Source organism: Balearica regulorum, chromosome 1 (assembly GCF_011004875.1).
Source record: "Balearica regulorum gibbericeps isolate bBalReg1 chromosome 1, bBalReg1.pri, whole genome shotgun sequence".
Classification (NCBI taxonomy): Eukaryota; Metazoa; Chordata; class Aves; order Gruiformes; family Gruidae; genus Balearica; species Balearica regulorum.
This window is the reverse complement of record NC_046184.1, coordinates 115,493,375-115,507,986: the sequence shown is the minus strand read 5'-3', so window position 1 is coordinate 115,507,986 and position 14,612 is coordinate 115,493,375. Positions and strand designations below refer to the sequence as shown.

Below are 14,612 nucleotides of genomic sequence, written 5' to 3'. Positions count from 1 at the left end.
GACTCTTCCAGAAGAATAAGGCCTGTCCTATTTATCAAGGATAGAAAAGGACAACCATTCAGTGATGGCCATCTGATACCTTTCATATTTGCCTTGTATGCTTGCTACGAATGGAATGGAGGGACAGAGGTTGAGTTAAACATGTGCATGCACGTGCACATGTATGCACTGTGAAAGGTGGAGAGAGACTGTTTATCAGGGAGCGTAGTGATAGGGCAAGGGGTAATGGCCTTAATCTGAAGGAGGGTAGGTTTAGACTAGATATTAGGAAGAAATTCTTTACTGTGAGGTTGGTGAGGCACTGGAACAGGTTGCCCAGAGAAGCTGTGGATGCCCCCTCCCTGGAAGTGTTCAAGGCCAGGTTGGATGGGGCTTTGGGCAACGTGGTCTAGTGGAGGGTGTCCCTGCCCATAGCAGGGGGGTTGGAACTAGATGGTCTTTAAGGTCCCTTCCAACCCAAACCATTCTGTGATTCTGAGGCTGCTCAGTAGCTATACAATTAGAGAGGCATTAAGGTTTTCTTAAACAAGCAGTATCGTCTCTTTGCTTCACACTTGAGCGGCAATGTTCAGTCGTTGATAGTTTTTGTACCTGCTTTTTGTCAGACAGCTGAATATGTAGTTTTTCTTTTGTATTTGCTCTGACATTAGTAAAATCAGCAATCAGAAAAGGTAGAGAGGAGTCACTACTGTTGAAGTATTCTCTTTTCTTCTGAGTCTCTGACAGTGTAAGCCAAGAGTTTTCAGCTTAGCAATACATAAAACCAGCTGCTGTAGAGACGAGTACAGGATAAATGTCTCAGTAGGCAGGAGGCCACTCTCTCTGTTGGCAGACTAGACACAGTCAGGAAAGCTTGAAATCAGCCCCCGAAGAAATATAAACTCTTCTAAATAAGAAAGTAGCTCTGAGTATGCTCACTCAAATACTTCAGATTCAAGGTAGCTTGAACTGAAAGAATCAAATCGCCAGGGGATAAAAAGAAAAATCTTACCATTACCTACAACCCAAAGACGACAGTATCCAGCAATGCAGAAAAGGATTCGGGAGTACTTTAGATAAGCAAATGAACATAAGCCCTCTTGATGCCACAGCCAACTTAAACATAATCCCTCAAAGCATAAGCCGGACGTATTTGTTAAAGTAAGAAAAGGTATTAATTACACCTGTCCAAGGCACTGGGGACTATTATTACATTACCGTATCCAGTTCTGGTGCCACTAATTAAAGAATGATCTTAAAAATTTGGAAAGAGTTCTGAAAAGGAACAGTCTGAGGTCCAAGAACTGTTTGTTGTAGTAACTGACTGAAGCTCAAAATATTTAATTAGGAGAATGTTAAGCACTGACTTGATGATTTTCTGCAAGTACCTACACGAGGAAAAGACTTCTGATAACAGAAAGTTCTTTAATCTAATAAAATAAAAATTAACTTCCCAAAAGGTAATTTGGGCAAACTCAGGCTATAAACACGATCCACGTTTTTTTAGGTGCAGTGAAGTAATGATAGAAACATCTTATCTTACAAAGATGAATGTAGATTTTGCATTTTTCCTCCCTCTCTTAAAAGCATGCAATAGCTCAACAAAACATCAATACAGATATTCCTGAAGAGAATACTGAGGCTTGCCTTCTGTAGGAAGTCAGGCTGGATGATTGCTGTGATCCCTTTGGGCTTCAGCGCCTGTACATATGCAAAGAGTCTCTGGTCCCTGCAGAGAGCTGCAGGGGACAAGGCACAATGCAGGAGGATGGGGGTTGACCTAGGCAAGACGCTCTGGGAGCCGTCAGCAGTCCTATCAAGGGATGTAAATTTTGCAAGCTCTCTCTGACATCCTTCCTGAAGCTCCCCAGAGCAGAAGACATGAAGTGTCACAAGGAGTCATGCAAGTACCGATGCTGCTGCAGACAGCCCAACTCACCCCCAGCTCTGCTGCCAACTGTATCGGCACAGTTAAAGTAGCGTTTCCATGCGGAGACGGAGTTTTCATGTGTCAAGCCACCGGTGTTTGTAAGGACATACTATGGGGCTGCTCCTGTTATGCAAGGGCAGACCACATGAAGGTTTTAAGGCTGCCAATATTGCAAGGCTGTGTGCACAGGCTCCTTGGGGCTTCCTCACGCTCTACCTTAGCACCCTTCCATGTGGTACGGCATTCCCCGTACTTCTGCAGTTCTTCCTTCCCTTTACTCTTACTTCAGTCAGGAAGCAGAGGTAATTGCTGATTTAACACACGACTAATGCCTTGTCCAATGTGGTCCATTTCCATAGAGCAGCTCAGCTTCACTGGAGGAGAGCCATTCTTGGCTGTATTTCTCTTCAACATGCTTTTTACTTCACATTTTATTTTTGGGTAACTTCATGCCATACTTCATGGGCAACTATTGTTATCCTCTCCTGGACATACTTTCGCTTCGCTGTTTCCACAAAGCCGGCTGCCCCCTTCCCTCTCATCTTCCGCTTCACTCCCTTTTCAAACAGCTGACAGACAGACCTATTCTTATCTGCTAGAGTCTCTGCCACCTGAAACGGCCAGATCTTTAGAACACAGTGAGCAGCAGAAGATGGTTTTGAAGCAAGGGGAGTGCCACAATTCTGCCCCTACCCAGCCGCTCTGAAAAAAAACCTCCCACGAATTATGTTTTAACTTGGTGTTATAGGTCCAAAGCAGCAGGATTTGTACAAGGCACGGGTGCCACAGGGTCAGAGCCCAGCCTGGGAAGCAGGAACCTGCGCGGCTACAGCACAGCCCCATCCATGGGAAGGAACGCATGGCTTGTCTTAAGCGGGTCATGGAGGGGATCTATCTCGCCTTTGGCGGAAAGAAATTAATTCCAGTGACCTTTCAATGCTCTCTTGGTAAACTAATTAATGGGGTAGCCATAACTGCATTCCCTGAGAGAGAGGAGCACATTTTTACCTCCTTGGCCTCTGAAGATATCTACACAAGTCAAGAGAGATTACGCAGAGACTGATGGAAGTAGTGGCGGCGGAAAGCCAGACTCAGAGATACATGAGGACGCTCTAAAGAGGTTCCAAAAGAAATCCTTATGAGCTTGTCAAAACCAGCCTCTGGGCCAGAGACATCCCTTGCAAGGAGAAAGCATGTGTCTAAATGCCTGGGACAGATGGGTTTGCCTTGCCATTGACATGTAAAATATTCCTCCAGTATCACTTTCCAAATATTAGTTGTTTTTCAGAAAAGGGCTTTTTGACCCCAGCTCATAAGGTAAGACTGACACGCTGAAACACCGTCCAGCACTTAATATGAAAACTCTTAGAACTCAAGGTATAATCAGCAAACAGGAAAGACATTTTTCAGAGCCCGTGACACAAGCGCGTGGGGACCCTGACGTGCAGTCAGATGGAAAACCTGTTCAGACCAGCAAGGCCCTTACTTGACATCGACGGAAGTTGATGGCTACTCGCAACTCCTCCCGGAGGAGGCCGGCGTGACAACTGGTGGAAAACAGAGGTGCTCTCCACCCAGACCTGGTCCTAATAAGCTATCAGGACAAGAAGCAGTCACAAGAAGCACAAGAGGCACAGCAAGGCACAGTTGATGCGAGTGAACCGTATCCCATCCAGCTGTTTCTGATAAACCATAACTTGCCTTCTTCTGTCACAGTGAGATGGATGAAGATCTCAGGTTACGTGTGGGGAAGCAAAAGCAGAGGAGTGATTCCAAATGACATTCCTCCAACATCGATCCCTACAGGAGAAACCTAGCGGCTAATGCCGCTTCCCATTTTCCTGATCACAGATTCGTAATGTGTTTCATATTAAACAGTCCCCGTTTCACATTTTATTGATCAAACACATGACTAGACTTATGGAAGACTAAGTGTTCCTGATTTAAAACGCTTTAATACCAATATAGCTTTATGGCTTTAAGGAAGAAAAAAACCCCCAAACAAACAAAAATCCAAGAGTACTGCTTTTGAGACCGAGGTAATACCCTCCTTTGTAGTGATTTAAAACAGAGTAGATGAAACATGTACAACTGTTGGGAGCCGAGAAAAAGGTGTCTCCAGTAAAGTTTTTATATATAAATAATATGTTCTCTCCCTTAGCTCTGTGGACATTATTCACAGAAAATAAATTTATTCTCTGGGAAAAAAAAAATGTTTCCATGACAATCTTCCACAACAGGCAGAGAGCAAAGGAACTTTATTATATATAACTTATCTTTTTTTAGTTCTCTTTGTTGCAATGATTTTTCTTTTAGCACTAGTAGCACTGATCTTGCACTGCAAATGAGAAGTAGTCTGTTGGGCTGAGCATTAAAGGTGATGGACCTAGAGCTCGGCAGTGCAATACTAGAGTAAAGCATTGACAGCAAAGCAGACTTTGGTCAGAGCAGCATCAGCTTTCTGTTCATTTTTTGCAGGTGGTCTCCTTGGGGGGCCACGGTAACTCCTCCCAGACTCTTTCTGTGAAGATGAGGTTTGATCCTGCTCCCTGCAAGCACTGGTGCTAAACACAGATCAACACACAGGTTTGGCAGTGATTCACCTCATCAGCTTAGAAACAGGTACCTCCACCGTAGTGAGGGCCCCAGAGCCATGCTCATGATGGTGGCTTCTCTCTCACTCCAGTAAAGCTTACTGGAAAAAAATCTACCCGGTTCTCTTTATCAGCATGACCTCCATCAGCCCACCAAAGACAGTGGCACCACGAGATTCATACCCTCGAGGAGATCAGCCAACAAACAACCCATGGGGGAAGCACAACAGAAGTTTCACAGAGCCACTGAGTCAAGAGGTTTGGGTTTTTGGCTCTTTGTCTTATCTGAAAATAACAGCTAAGCCAATCTGGAATGGGAGTAATGCAAATTGTGGCTATATGGCAAGCAGAAGAGTACTCGAGATGGTCTGAATCTAGCCAGTACTGGTTTGCTTTGGCTCAGTCATATCCCGTGCTGCTAGGTGAGCACCAACACAGCAATCCACCTTAATTCTTCTTCTGTCCGGTATCTACCCAATCATTGGCTTTGGACAGCTTTAGATGCTTCTCCAAAACCTTGAAGAGTAGCGTAGTCAGCAGTAAACTCTCAGCTCATTTTTATACTGTTGTTCATACAACACAAGAGCTCGATTTTAGACAGACTATTACAACTCAGTCACCAGAAGATTCTCACAACTGCTTTCCTTCAGGGGTTATATCCTTGTGAAGGGTAAGTGCTGCTCATTAATAACCTCCATTTTCCCCGAGTGCAGGCTAACAAACAACTCCCGAGGGCAGAGGGGCAAAGATGCCTAATGTGTTACGTCCACTGGAATGCATGAAGCTACGGCAGCATTCTCCAGCTCACTGGTGCAAAAGGAGATACGGCAAACTGCAAGATGTAGAAAGCAAGACGTGTTTTAATTACCAAGACATTTATAGGTAACACATGCCTAGAAAAACAGGCACACAGCTTTACGCATTGTTAAATATGTTAAAAATACAAAACTTGCAAGTACAACAAATACAAGGATCCAGATGTGAGCGTTGCATAAGAACTACACCTGGTGTCAATTCAACCTAAACACTCGGCTTCCCTCAATCCTGCATATGCCACTAAAATTATAACAGTCTATACGAAAAGCAGCACATTGCTGACATGCACTGTTAGTGACATCCTTGAAACTGCTGAATGCAAACTTGAAAGCAGATTATCTCAAGTGGATAAGCAACTGCCACATGTGCATTAATTCAGCTCATTGCAGAACAAGTTGCAAGCTACAGCTGAAAAATATTAAAGCAATCTTCCTAGAAGACAGGCTGCACCGATGAACAGGCTCTCTTGCCTATTAAAGCCTATTCCTGCTTATGCCCAGCATGCAACATAGAAAAAGATAGAGAAAAGAGCGTGGCTTTGTAACAAGTGCCTGACGCAACTAGTTATTCTCCAGATGAACAAACTGTTAGCAGGTGATCATATAGCAACCTGAGCAGGTAGGTGCACATCAGCAGTTTGGCATTTATTCTGCTTTACGCCTAAATTCTCACACGCTCCATAACACGTATCAGGGAATCCTGTGCTGACACAGCAACCAACCTTCTGGTCCTGCTTCCAGCCAAGTCCTCACTGATGCCATCGCAAGCATGATACTGTCCTTCAAATAATTTTCTGAATTATCGTACGTTAACAAAAGCATATGTTTAGTAGCTTAGATACAAATTATGCATCTGTGCACACACAAACCTCTCTGAGAATAGTGTCAAAGCTGTGAAAGCAAACACTTAGAAGTAAGGAGATGTCAAAATTCAGGCTGCAGAAACACCCTCATTTCATTCCCTTGGTTCATGTAATTAAGAGCAGCGTATCATCCAGGTGCAACAGTTGGCAGCTGTTAATAAAAGTGAACAGCATCCTGGGAGAAAGCCACCGTGCAGATTTTGCAGCAAGCACTTTTCAAAACAAGTTGGTTGGGGTTTTTTTTGATAGAGATAAAATTTAAAAATATGTAGAGGAACAGGTAAGAAGAGAACTACTAATTAAATGCTTATAGTGAAAGAACAAATGCTTCTAGGAAACTGATATACAAGTATCACTAGAGGAAGAACAAAAAATAACAGATCAAATTTCAAATTAAGATCCTGTGGCTTTACCCTCTGAGCCACTGAAAGCAACAAAGGTGTTCCAAGTTTCACAGTTTTACCTACAACCTCATATTTGGGGGAGAAAAAAGGAAAGGGTTGAACTGAAAAACTAGTGACCACCTTAGAAACTCAACTTTTGTTTGCAATGAAGTAACTTCCCAGCCTATTTGGTTGCAAGATTGTTTGAAAGTGAACACACACACACACTCACAGCCCCCCAAACTCAGAAATCAGACACAGATAAAGATCCTACGACTACATATGAGTATACACCAAATTTCCCAGGTTTTAAGCCAGTACTACAACTACTTGGGCAAGCCTAGATCTTGAGATACGGACATGGTTGACAATGGCAGATCCCAACACAGAAGCCCTCAGTGGAAAGCCTCCACGAGTGTTGGTTTCTCTGATGAAGAGCAGCAATGTCACAGGGGGAGGCCCAGTTACCAAGGGCAGTAATGGGGTGTCCTGGTTTTGGCTGAGATAGAGTTCATTTTCTTCCTAGTATAGGGTATACTGCTGTGTTTTGGATTTAGGATGAGAATAATGCTGGTAACACACTGGTATTTTGGTTGTTGCTAGGCAAGGTTTACACCAAGTCAGGGACTATTCAGCTTCTCATACTGCCCCACCAGCGAGAGGGCTGGGGATGCACAAGAAGCTGGGACAGAACATGGCCAGGACAGCTGACCCAAACTGGCCAAAGGGATATTCCATACCATATGACGTCATGCTCAGTATATACTTGGGGGAGGCCAGCCAGGGGTTTAGACCGAGGCTCAAGAACTAGCTGGGCATCAGTGGTCTGCAGGTGGTGAGCAACTGTTCTGTGCATCAGTTGTTTTGTATATCCTATTATTATTATCTTCCTTTTCCATCACACAAAATTGTCTTTATCTCAACCCACAAGTTTTACCTTTTTTTTTTTTTTTCTAATTCTCTCCCCCATCCCACTGGGGGAGCAGGAAGTGAGCAAACAGCTGGGTGGTTGTTTCAGCTGCCTGCGGGTTAAACCACAACAGGAGGCAAGATCTCACCTGCCAGCACACCCAAAGGCTTTTGGCCACTGTTGTGGTTTAACCCTAGCCGGTAACTAAGCACCAGGCAGCCACTCGCTCACTCTCCCCCCCGCAAGGGGACGGGGAGGAGAATGGAAAAAAAGAACTTGTGGGTTGAAATAAAGACTGTTTAATAGGATAACAAAGGGAGAGAATAATAATAACAACAATAACAACAACAACAACAATAATACAAGTGATGCACAAATGCAATTGTTCACTGCATGCAAAAAGAAAATAAAACAACCCGATGCCCAGTCTGTTTCTGAGCAGCAATCCCACCTCCCAGCTTGCCTCCCCAGTTCTATCTGGATCATGCCGTTCCATGGCAGGGAACATCCCTCTGGCCAGCCTGGGCCAGCTGTCCTGGCTGTGCTCTCCCAGCTCCTTGTGCACCCGGCAGGGCACGGTGAGAAGCTGAAAAGTCCTTCACTTAGTGTAGGCACTGCAACTGCCTAGCAACAACTGAAAACATCAGTGTGTTATCAACATTATTCTCATCCTAAATCCAAAACACTTCTACTAGAAAGAAAATTAACTCTATCATCTCAGCCGAAACCAGGACAGCCACCAAGTTCAGTCTCCACTCTCTGCAGCGTATGGTGGAAGACACAGGAAAACAGCCAGTTTACTAAAGGCAGAATTAACACCATGACATCGTGTATGGCATCATAACATCTGCTGTTGTCTACTGGCACCATTTTTGTCCATGTTTCTCTGCGTCCGCTTGCCTATATTCTCTTCAACAGTTGCTAGAAGACAGAAATTGTGCGTAATGAGTCGCTCCAGCCTTTGCTTCAGGTAAGGGGTCCTGACGGGCTCAGATGAGAGCTGCCATCTCCGTCCTACCTGAGGAGAGGACGGAGGGCTCTGCAGCGGGAGGGGGCCTGCAAGGGGAAAGGGCAGGGACTGATACCGCTGCATACGGACTTCTCTGTACTCTCACTTAGGTGAACGCTGCTTAAACTGACAGCCCGTGCCTAATCACGGGAGGCATTTTAGGAGGCTCGGCTGATGTAAAGCAGTCACGTAACCCGCCCAACCACCGCTCCATCTCGCACGGACTCCCTGGCAGCGCCTCCAGCCCCAGTCGCTCCACACCCTCCGAAAAGGCTGCGGAGCCGCACCGCTCCTGCCGTGCTCACCGCAAAGCGCTTCAGAAGGCAAAGGCAGGGCACGAAGTTCACACAGAAACGCGCCCCGGCGCCGGCGTATCGTTTTGCAAAACGCGTGCAGCGCAACGTGCCGATAACGGGTGACAGCCGTGCAGGCGCCCTTCGGAAACACCTCCCTCCTTCGAGGAGGGCGCGACGGGACGAAAGAGGCTTTTCCAGCTCTCTGCAGGGAGGCTGTTCGCCCCACCTACCCACCCCAGCACCTCCAGGGTGCCCAAATACATTTTTCTTTTTTATTTTTACTTCTTTAATACAGAAATGCATTCTGAACACAAACCATTCTGTGAAAAGGCCACTTGTAATATTCATTGCTTTGCTTTCATAGAAGAACCTGGTACCTTGTATTTTTAGCCCCTGCTTCCCACTGTTGCAGAAAGCCACTTGACTAACTGTAACTAAAAATGTACCTTTATCAAGCTTCATAATAGCGCTAAGGAAACCGATAAACCCATTTTTTGGTGGATGAGAAATCAAATTATTCGATTTGCCTCAATGACTCTTTTTCATAGTGTTAGAGATTGTACCTAAAAGAAGTTAAATGTAACTTCGGTTCAAGTTTGTTTATAAGAACTTTGGTTCAATATATTGTCAATACATTGTCACTTCGTAACGTTACACGGAGTTATTCGGACATTTCATCGGGGTCCATGGCAGATAACACAATCTATTTGGTCTATTAATAGAGCCTCATACCACCCCCACCGCAGTGATGGCAACATAATCTCGGCTGTCTAAAAATGCAAAAAATCATCATCTTGTGATATCTGCCCTTGCCCAATTCCCACCGCCCCGCTGATTGACCCTTCTGAGCCCCAAGCAGAAGGTTTGAAACAATGAGACTATATTGTGCACAGGCTCCCAAAGTTAGCTGAATAACAATACAACTAACTCAGCGGGGTTTCAGAGCCACAATTTAAAGCTAAATTGGCTTGCTCTTCATACAGGAACTAGGTTTCCTTAGGATTAGCAATAAAGACTGCCTGAGCTGATCTGACAAATCAGCCTTTTACCCAAAAATGTCAGATTATAGGCTGCGATATTTTTATTCAAAAGCAATGGAATGAATAATCTGTTCAACATTCTCCTGCGCTCAGCTAAAATACACTTAATTGCATCAGGCACCACCAAACGTTTTTCAAGCCCAGAAAATAATAACATGCCTGACATGATGGCAACATAAACCACAAGAAGTACCATAAAAGATTTGATTTAAAGTCCAACTCTAAAGATGTTCGTGGGGAAGGTTTTTAGCAATTTCACCTTAGCTCACCCTCTTGTGCTTAGGTGCTGGAAGGAGCTGCTGGTTCCTGTCCCACACGGGTCACTCAAAACGCATCGTCCATCAAACTGCCCTCGAAGCAGCTGGTAAAGTAACTAGCGTTTGGCCGGCAGTATATAACGTCTCATGCTCTCTTCGAGACCTCTTTAGCTTCTAGCAATTTCAGGGTGAGGTAATGGCAGATTTTTGGCATCCGTTCCCCACTGCCTTGATTCTGTACAATGCATTGTGTCAGTGCGATGGATCCGAGCCTAGCTGGGGGACTCATTAATCCACAGATTTCATTTCTAAACACACAATTTTCTGAAACAATAATGCGCATTAACTCCTCCAGAGTTGCTAAAGTCTGCTGCAAATCAAAACCTGCTTGGGCTCCCCTTACTGAAGTTAGACATTTCAGTGACCATAAGGGCCCAGCCTCTGCCAAAACAGCTACCAGGCATTAGTAGCAAGACCCCTACTTTACACTATTATGGCAATTTTATTGAAATTTAGGCAATGCCCTTGCTCAACAACAGCTTTACAAGACAAAAATCAGATGCCAATTATTTTTTATTTTTTTTTGCTTTCAAAATACATGCAGGCACTAATCCTGGAATAATAGGCTCATAAAACATCAGCTTAGAAAAATGCAGCAATTACACTGATCCAGCGAACTGTCCACGGGAGACGGCTTTGTTTCCACATTTTGCTTCACTGAACTCCACTTGCAAGCGCATTAAGTATACGCTCCTGCAGATTAACTTTTCCTCTGCAAGTGAACGGACTGGAAGACTATACTCGGCCAATTTCTGGCTCACCTCATGGAAGGGGGGACAACACTGTGCAGCGTCAGGCCCTTACGGAGCAATCTTCTCCCCAGCCTCCGGAGGAGCACAGTGTCGCTCTTGGGCCATTTCCCCCCCCCCCCGAGACAAGACAAGTTTAGGGCTGGAGGTGGGTAGGGAGAGATGACAGGAGGTAACAGTCACAGAGGGCTACTGATGCCGTGTCTCAGACACCTCCGTTCACTCCAGCCTGACTTTGGCCACCCAATGTCTGGAGGAGGAGGTCTGTGCTGAGCGTCGGTGTCACCCGGGCTCAGCTGCTGGCACCGTTGCAGCCAACTCTGCAGCACCTGGCCCGCTGTTCACTGACATTTCTCAGAAGGCACAAATATAGCTTAATGAATGGGTCTGGCCCTTCATGTATCGGGATGCTCTTGTGGAAGTACTTTGCCATGGAGATAAACCATTTCTTATGTAAAATATCCTCTTCCCACAGCACATCCTCCCATGACCTGCTGCTGCCTCGTGGTTTCGTTCCCGATCCCGTTCCCACCCTTGCCAGCCTCAGCCTCCTCTCCGGCACAGCCTTGCGCTCCGAAAGAAAGGAGCCCGAGTAAGCAGATGTTTTTCTTCTCTCTTCCTCATATCACAGGCAGAGCTCAGTCAGCCGTGGTGGGCTCCATGTAGGCAGAGCTGCCGGCAGCTGTGAGGCAGAGCCAGTTTGGGCACATTTCAGCTGCCTTTGGCTGGAGGCCACGCAAAAGCTCGGTAAAGGAATATGCCCAGAAGAGCTGAGTGTCCATCAGCTTTCTACTCGGGGTGAAATTCTCACGGGGGTCACGCTTGGGACGGAAAGCATTCACTTCTCCAGTTAGAGGGAGGAACTTCGCTGAGACAGGACCTCACCTGAAGCAAATCATTAATTACTCTTACCTCCTATCCATTAACTCAAATTGCTTATCCATAAATACCTGGAATTAAATAGGTGGATTTTCTGGAAGATGGACCTTTGATTAGTCAATTTGTAACTATGCAACTGATCTTTCACCCAGTGAAGTCAACAGCAAGAGCCTCCTTTGATCCCATGGTACAAGATCAGGTCAGATGGAGCTCAGAGATCATCATCCCTGTCCGCTAATACGGATGCGGTGGCTCAGCAGGAAGGAAGTGTGATTCTCCTAGAGTTTCTGCTTATCTCTTTGTCACAGTGTGTGCTATTCCAGGCATTGAGGGGGAAAAAACAAAAAAAAGCAGCAGGCCGGGAGCTGAGACAGAGGGGTGTGTGGTGGGTCTTTTTATTTTTTTCCCCTCTTAACAGACTGAGATAAATGTAGCAATCCAAAAACGTGGAGGTGGGAAGGACGTGTGTGTGCATGTGCCTTTTATCAACTGGAGGATCATTGGATGTATCTGTTACCAAGGAGAAGCACACGCTTGGTAACAGAAGAGAGCAACATTATTTTTTTGCATTCCTATATGATAATAATCACTAACCTTATCATTTTTCTCATGATGAAATTCAGAGCCCTATATTAAATTTCACTCTGTGACAAATTTACTGGAATGAAAAAAAGAAAAGAAAAATATCTAAGAGCGCAGGAATGCAAGCTACCAAGATGCAATCATAACAGCAGCACGTTTATAGTGCTGCGAGAGCTGGAGGAAATTACACTGTACTCAGCCCCACTGGTCCAAGGAGCTTTCAGTAACAATAAGGCGTCCCGCTTTGGGTAGCCCTCTGTTAAGGATCTGGTAAAGCAGAGGCAGAAGTCAGACAGCTCAAACAAGAGCAGCGCAACTCCTCATCCAAATCCTCATCAGAGGGCTCTAGCGGGCTTGTCCTTGCTCTGTTTACCACCCAGCCAAGCCTCTACTACTCTTCATAACGTTGTGACGTATCCTGATTGATGGGTAAGAGCCTCCACCGAAGGGTTCCAGATAATAAACAAAAAGCAGAGACCCTCCGCGGACTTTCCTTACCAGCTCCTTGGGGAAAAAAAAAACCCCAAAACATCCAGGGTGCATCTCGTATCTTTTGCCGAGCAGTGATATCAACAACTTCTAATCGCCGGACTGTACCCCCTCTTGCAGACACACGCAGCATCTCCTATCGCTTTGATGAGCAAAGAAGTACCTGTACGTACCTACACGCGAAATGTCGCGACTAGACCGCACACAGTGACTGGTCCTCAGCAATACAAGTCTCACCGTTAAAAACACATTTCTGACCAAAAAAATAAGCAAAAAAACAGGTAGGAAAGAAAAAAAAAGACGCCTCAAGGCAACTTAAGTGAGGAAAGCAAAATTACAGCCACGGAAATCTCAGTATGCGAAGGGGAAGCGCCGGCAGCGCTGCGGGGAAGTTGGCAGACGGGCGCCGAGGGGACCCCCACGCCGCCCCCGGCACGGCGCCCCCCGGGCTCGGTCTCAGTCTCGGTCTCCTCCGTGGGGCCGATCCTCCCGGCCGGCAGAGACCCTGCACACCCATCTCACACCGCCAGCCCCCCCAAACACACACACACTCTCACACCCTCACTCCCCGGGGTGCCGGCAGCCACCCGCGGGGTGCCTGGCGGCCCCGGTCCGGGCGCGGTACCTTCTCTCCGGTGAGCACATGCAGCCCTTCGCGGACCTTGGCGAAGGAGCCCTCTCCCAGCTTCCTGCCGATCAGGTAGTTGCCGACCCGTTTGGTGTGTTGGAAGTCACGGAGTCGCTCCCGCGGCGCCGCCGCCGCCGCGCTCAGCCAGGCGGCCAGGAAACTGCCCTCCGCGCCCGCCGCCGCCTTCCGCGCCTCCCCGCCGCCGCCGCCGCCGCTGCCCGCCACCGCCGGCGGCTCGCTTAGGAGCCCGTCGCCCGCCGCCGCCGGCATGCCCGGCCCTGCCGCTGTCCCTGCTCCTGCCGCGCCGCCTGCCCCCGGCCCGCGGGGCGGTCACCGGGCGGGCAGGAAAGTTGCTCCGGGGAGAACGCCGCCGGCCAGGCTGGGGCGGAGGGGCCGGGGGGCGGAGCGGGACTGGCGGGGGGCCGGGGCTGGGGCGAGCCGGCGGCGCGGTGCCCTGGGCTGCCGCCCCTCATTGGATCCGGCGCCTCCCCTCCTCCCGCCCGCCGCCGCCGCTCTGCCCCGCGCCGGCAGCGGCTGCGGGCGTGAGGCTGCCGCGCCGAGCGGGGAGGAGGGGACCGGGGGAGGGAGGGACCGGCGGAGGGAGGGGGGAAAGGGCTCATTCAGTTTGAATTTGCGGTAATTTAATCCGCTCGCACGCGGCGGGAGCAGATGCGATCCAAACCCGGCAGCCTGGGTGTTTTCAAATCCGGCTGGCCCCTCCTCCCCCCCCGCCCGGCACCCCAAACCGGGGGTGGCAGCGCATCCCTCTCTGGAATTGAACCGAGGGTCCCGGCTCCCGGGCAGCGCCGTGACTTTGTCTGCGTGTGGCCCTCTTTATTGCCGCCCGGGAGTATCTTTTGTGCTGCTTTTCCCCACCTTCCATCCCGAGCACGCCTGAGCTTTCCTCACCCCCGTGTCGGGGAAACGTGCTACTGCGACGCGATCGTGACCGCCCCGCCCGCCGCTCCCGCTGCTCCGGCGGCGCCGGCGGGCTCCGCTCCCCGCCCGCTTCTCCATCTTATCCCTCCCGGCGCTCGGCTCTCCTCTGCCGGCGGCGTCCTCCTCCTCCTCCTGATTTACAGCGCAGGGTTCGGGCCGCGCCTCCCCCCCCCCCCCCCCCCGCCCCGCGGTCTGCATCCCCCAAATGCT

The 14,612-nt window shown here is 48.2% G+C and overlaps 1 protein-coding gene across 2 annotated transcripts in view; it reads right to left on the bottom strand.

Moving 5' to 3' along the window:
- Positions 1-14,066, bottom strand: part of HUNK (hormonally up-regulated Neu-associated kinase) — a 61,714-nt gene extending 47,648 nt beyond the window's left edge. Inside the window, exon 1 of one of the 2 annotated variants that reach the window (XM_075770910.1) lies at positions 13,461-14,066. In XM_075770910.1, the coding sequence (XP_075627025.1) occupies positions 13,461-13,733 (273 nt within the window). In that variant the 5' untranslated portion in view covers positions 13,734-14,066. The remainder of the gene's footprint in view (positions 1-13,460) is intronic. The other variant, XM_075770921.1, reaches the window with a different exon arrangement.
- Between the last annotated feature and the right edge of the window lie 546 nt (positions 14,067-14,612).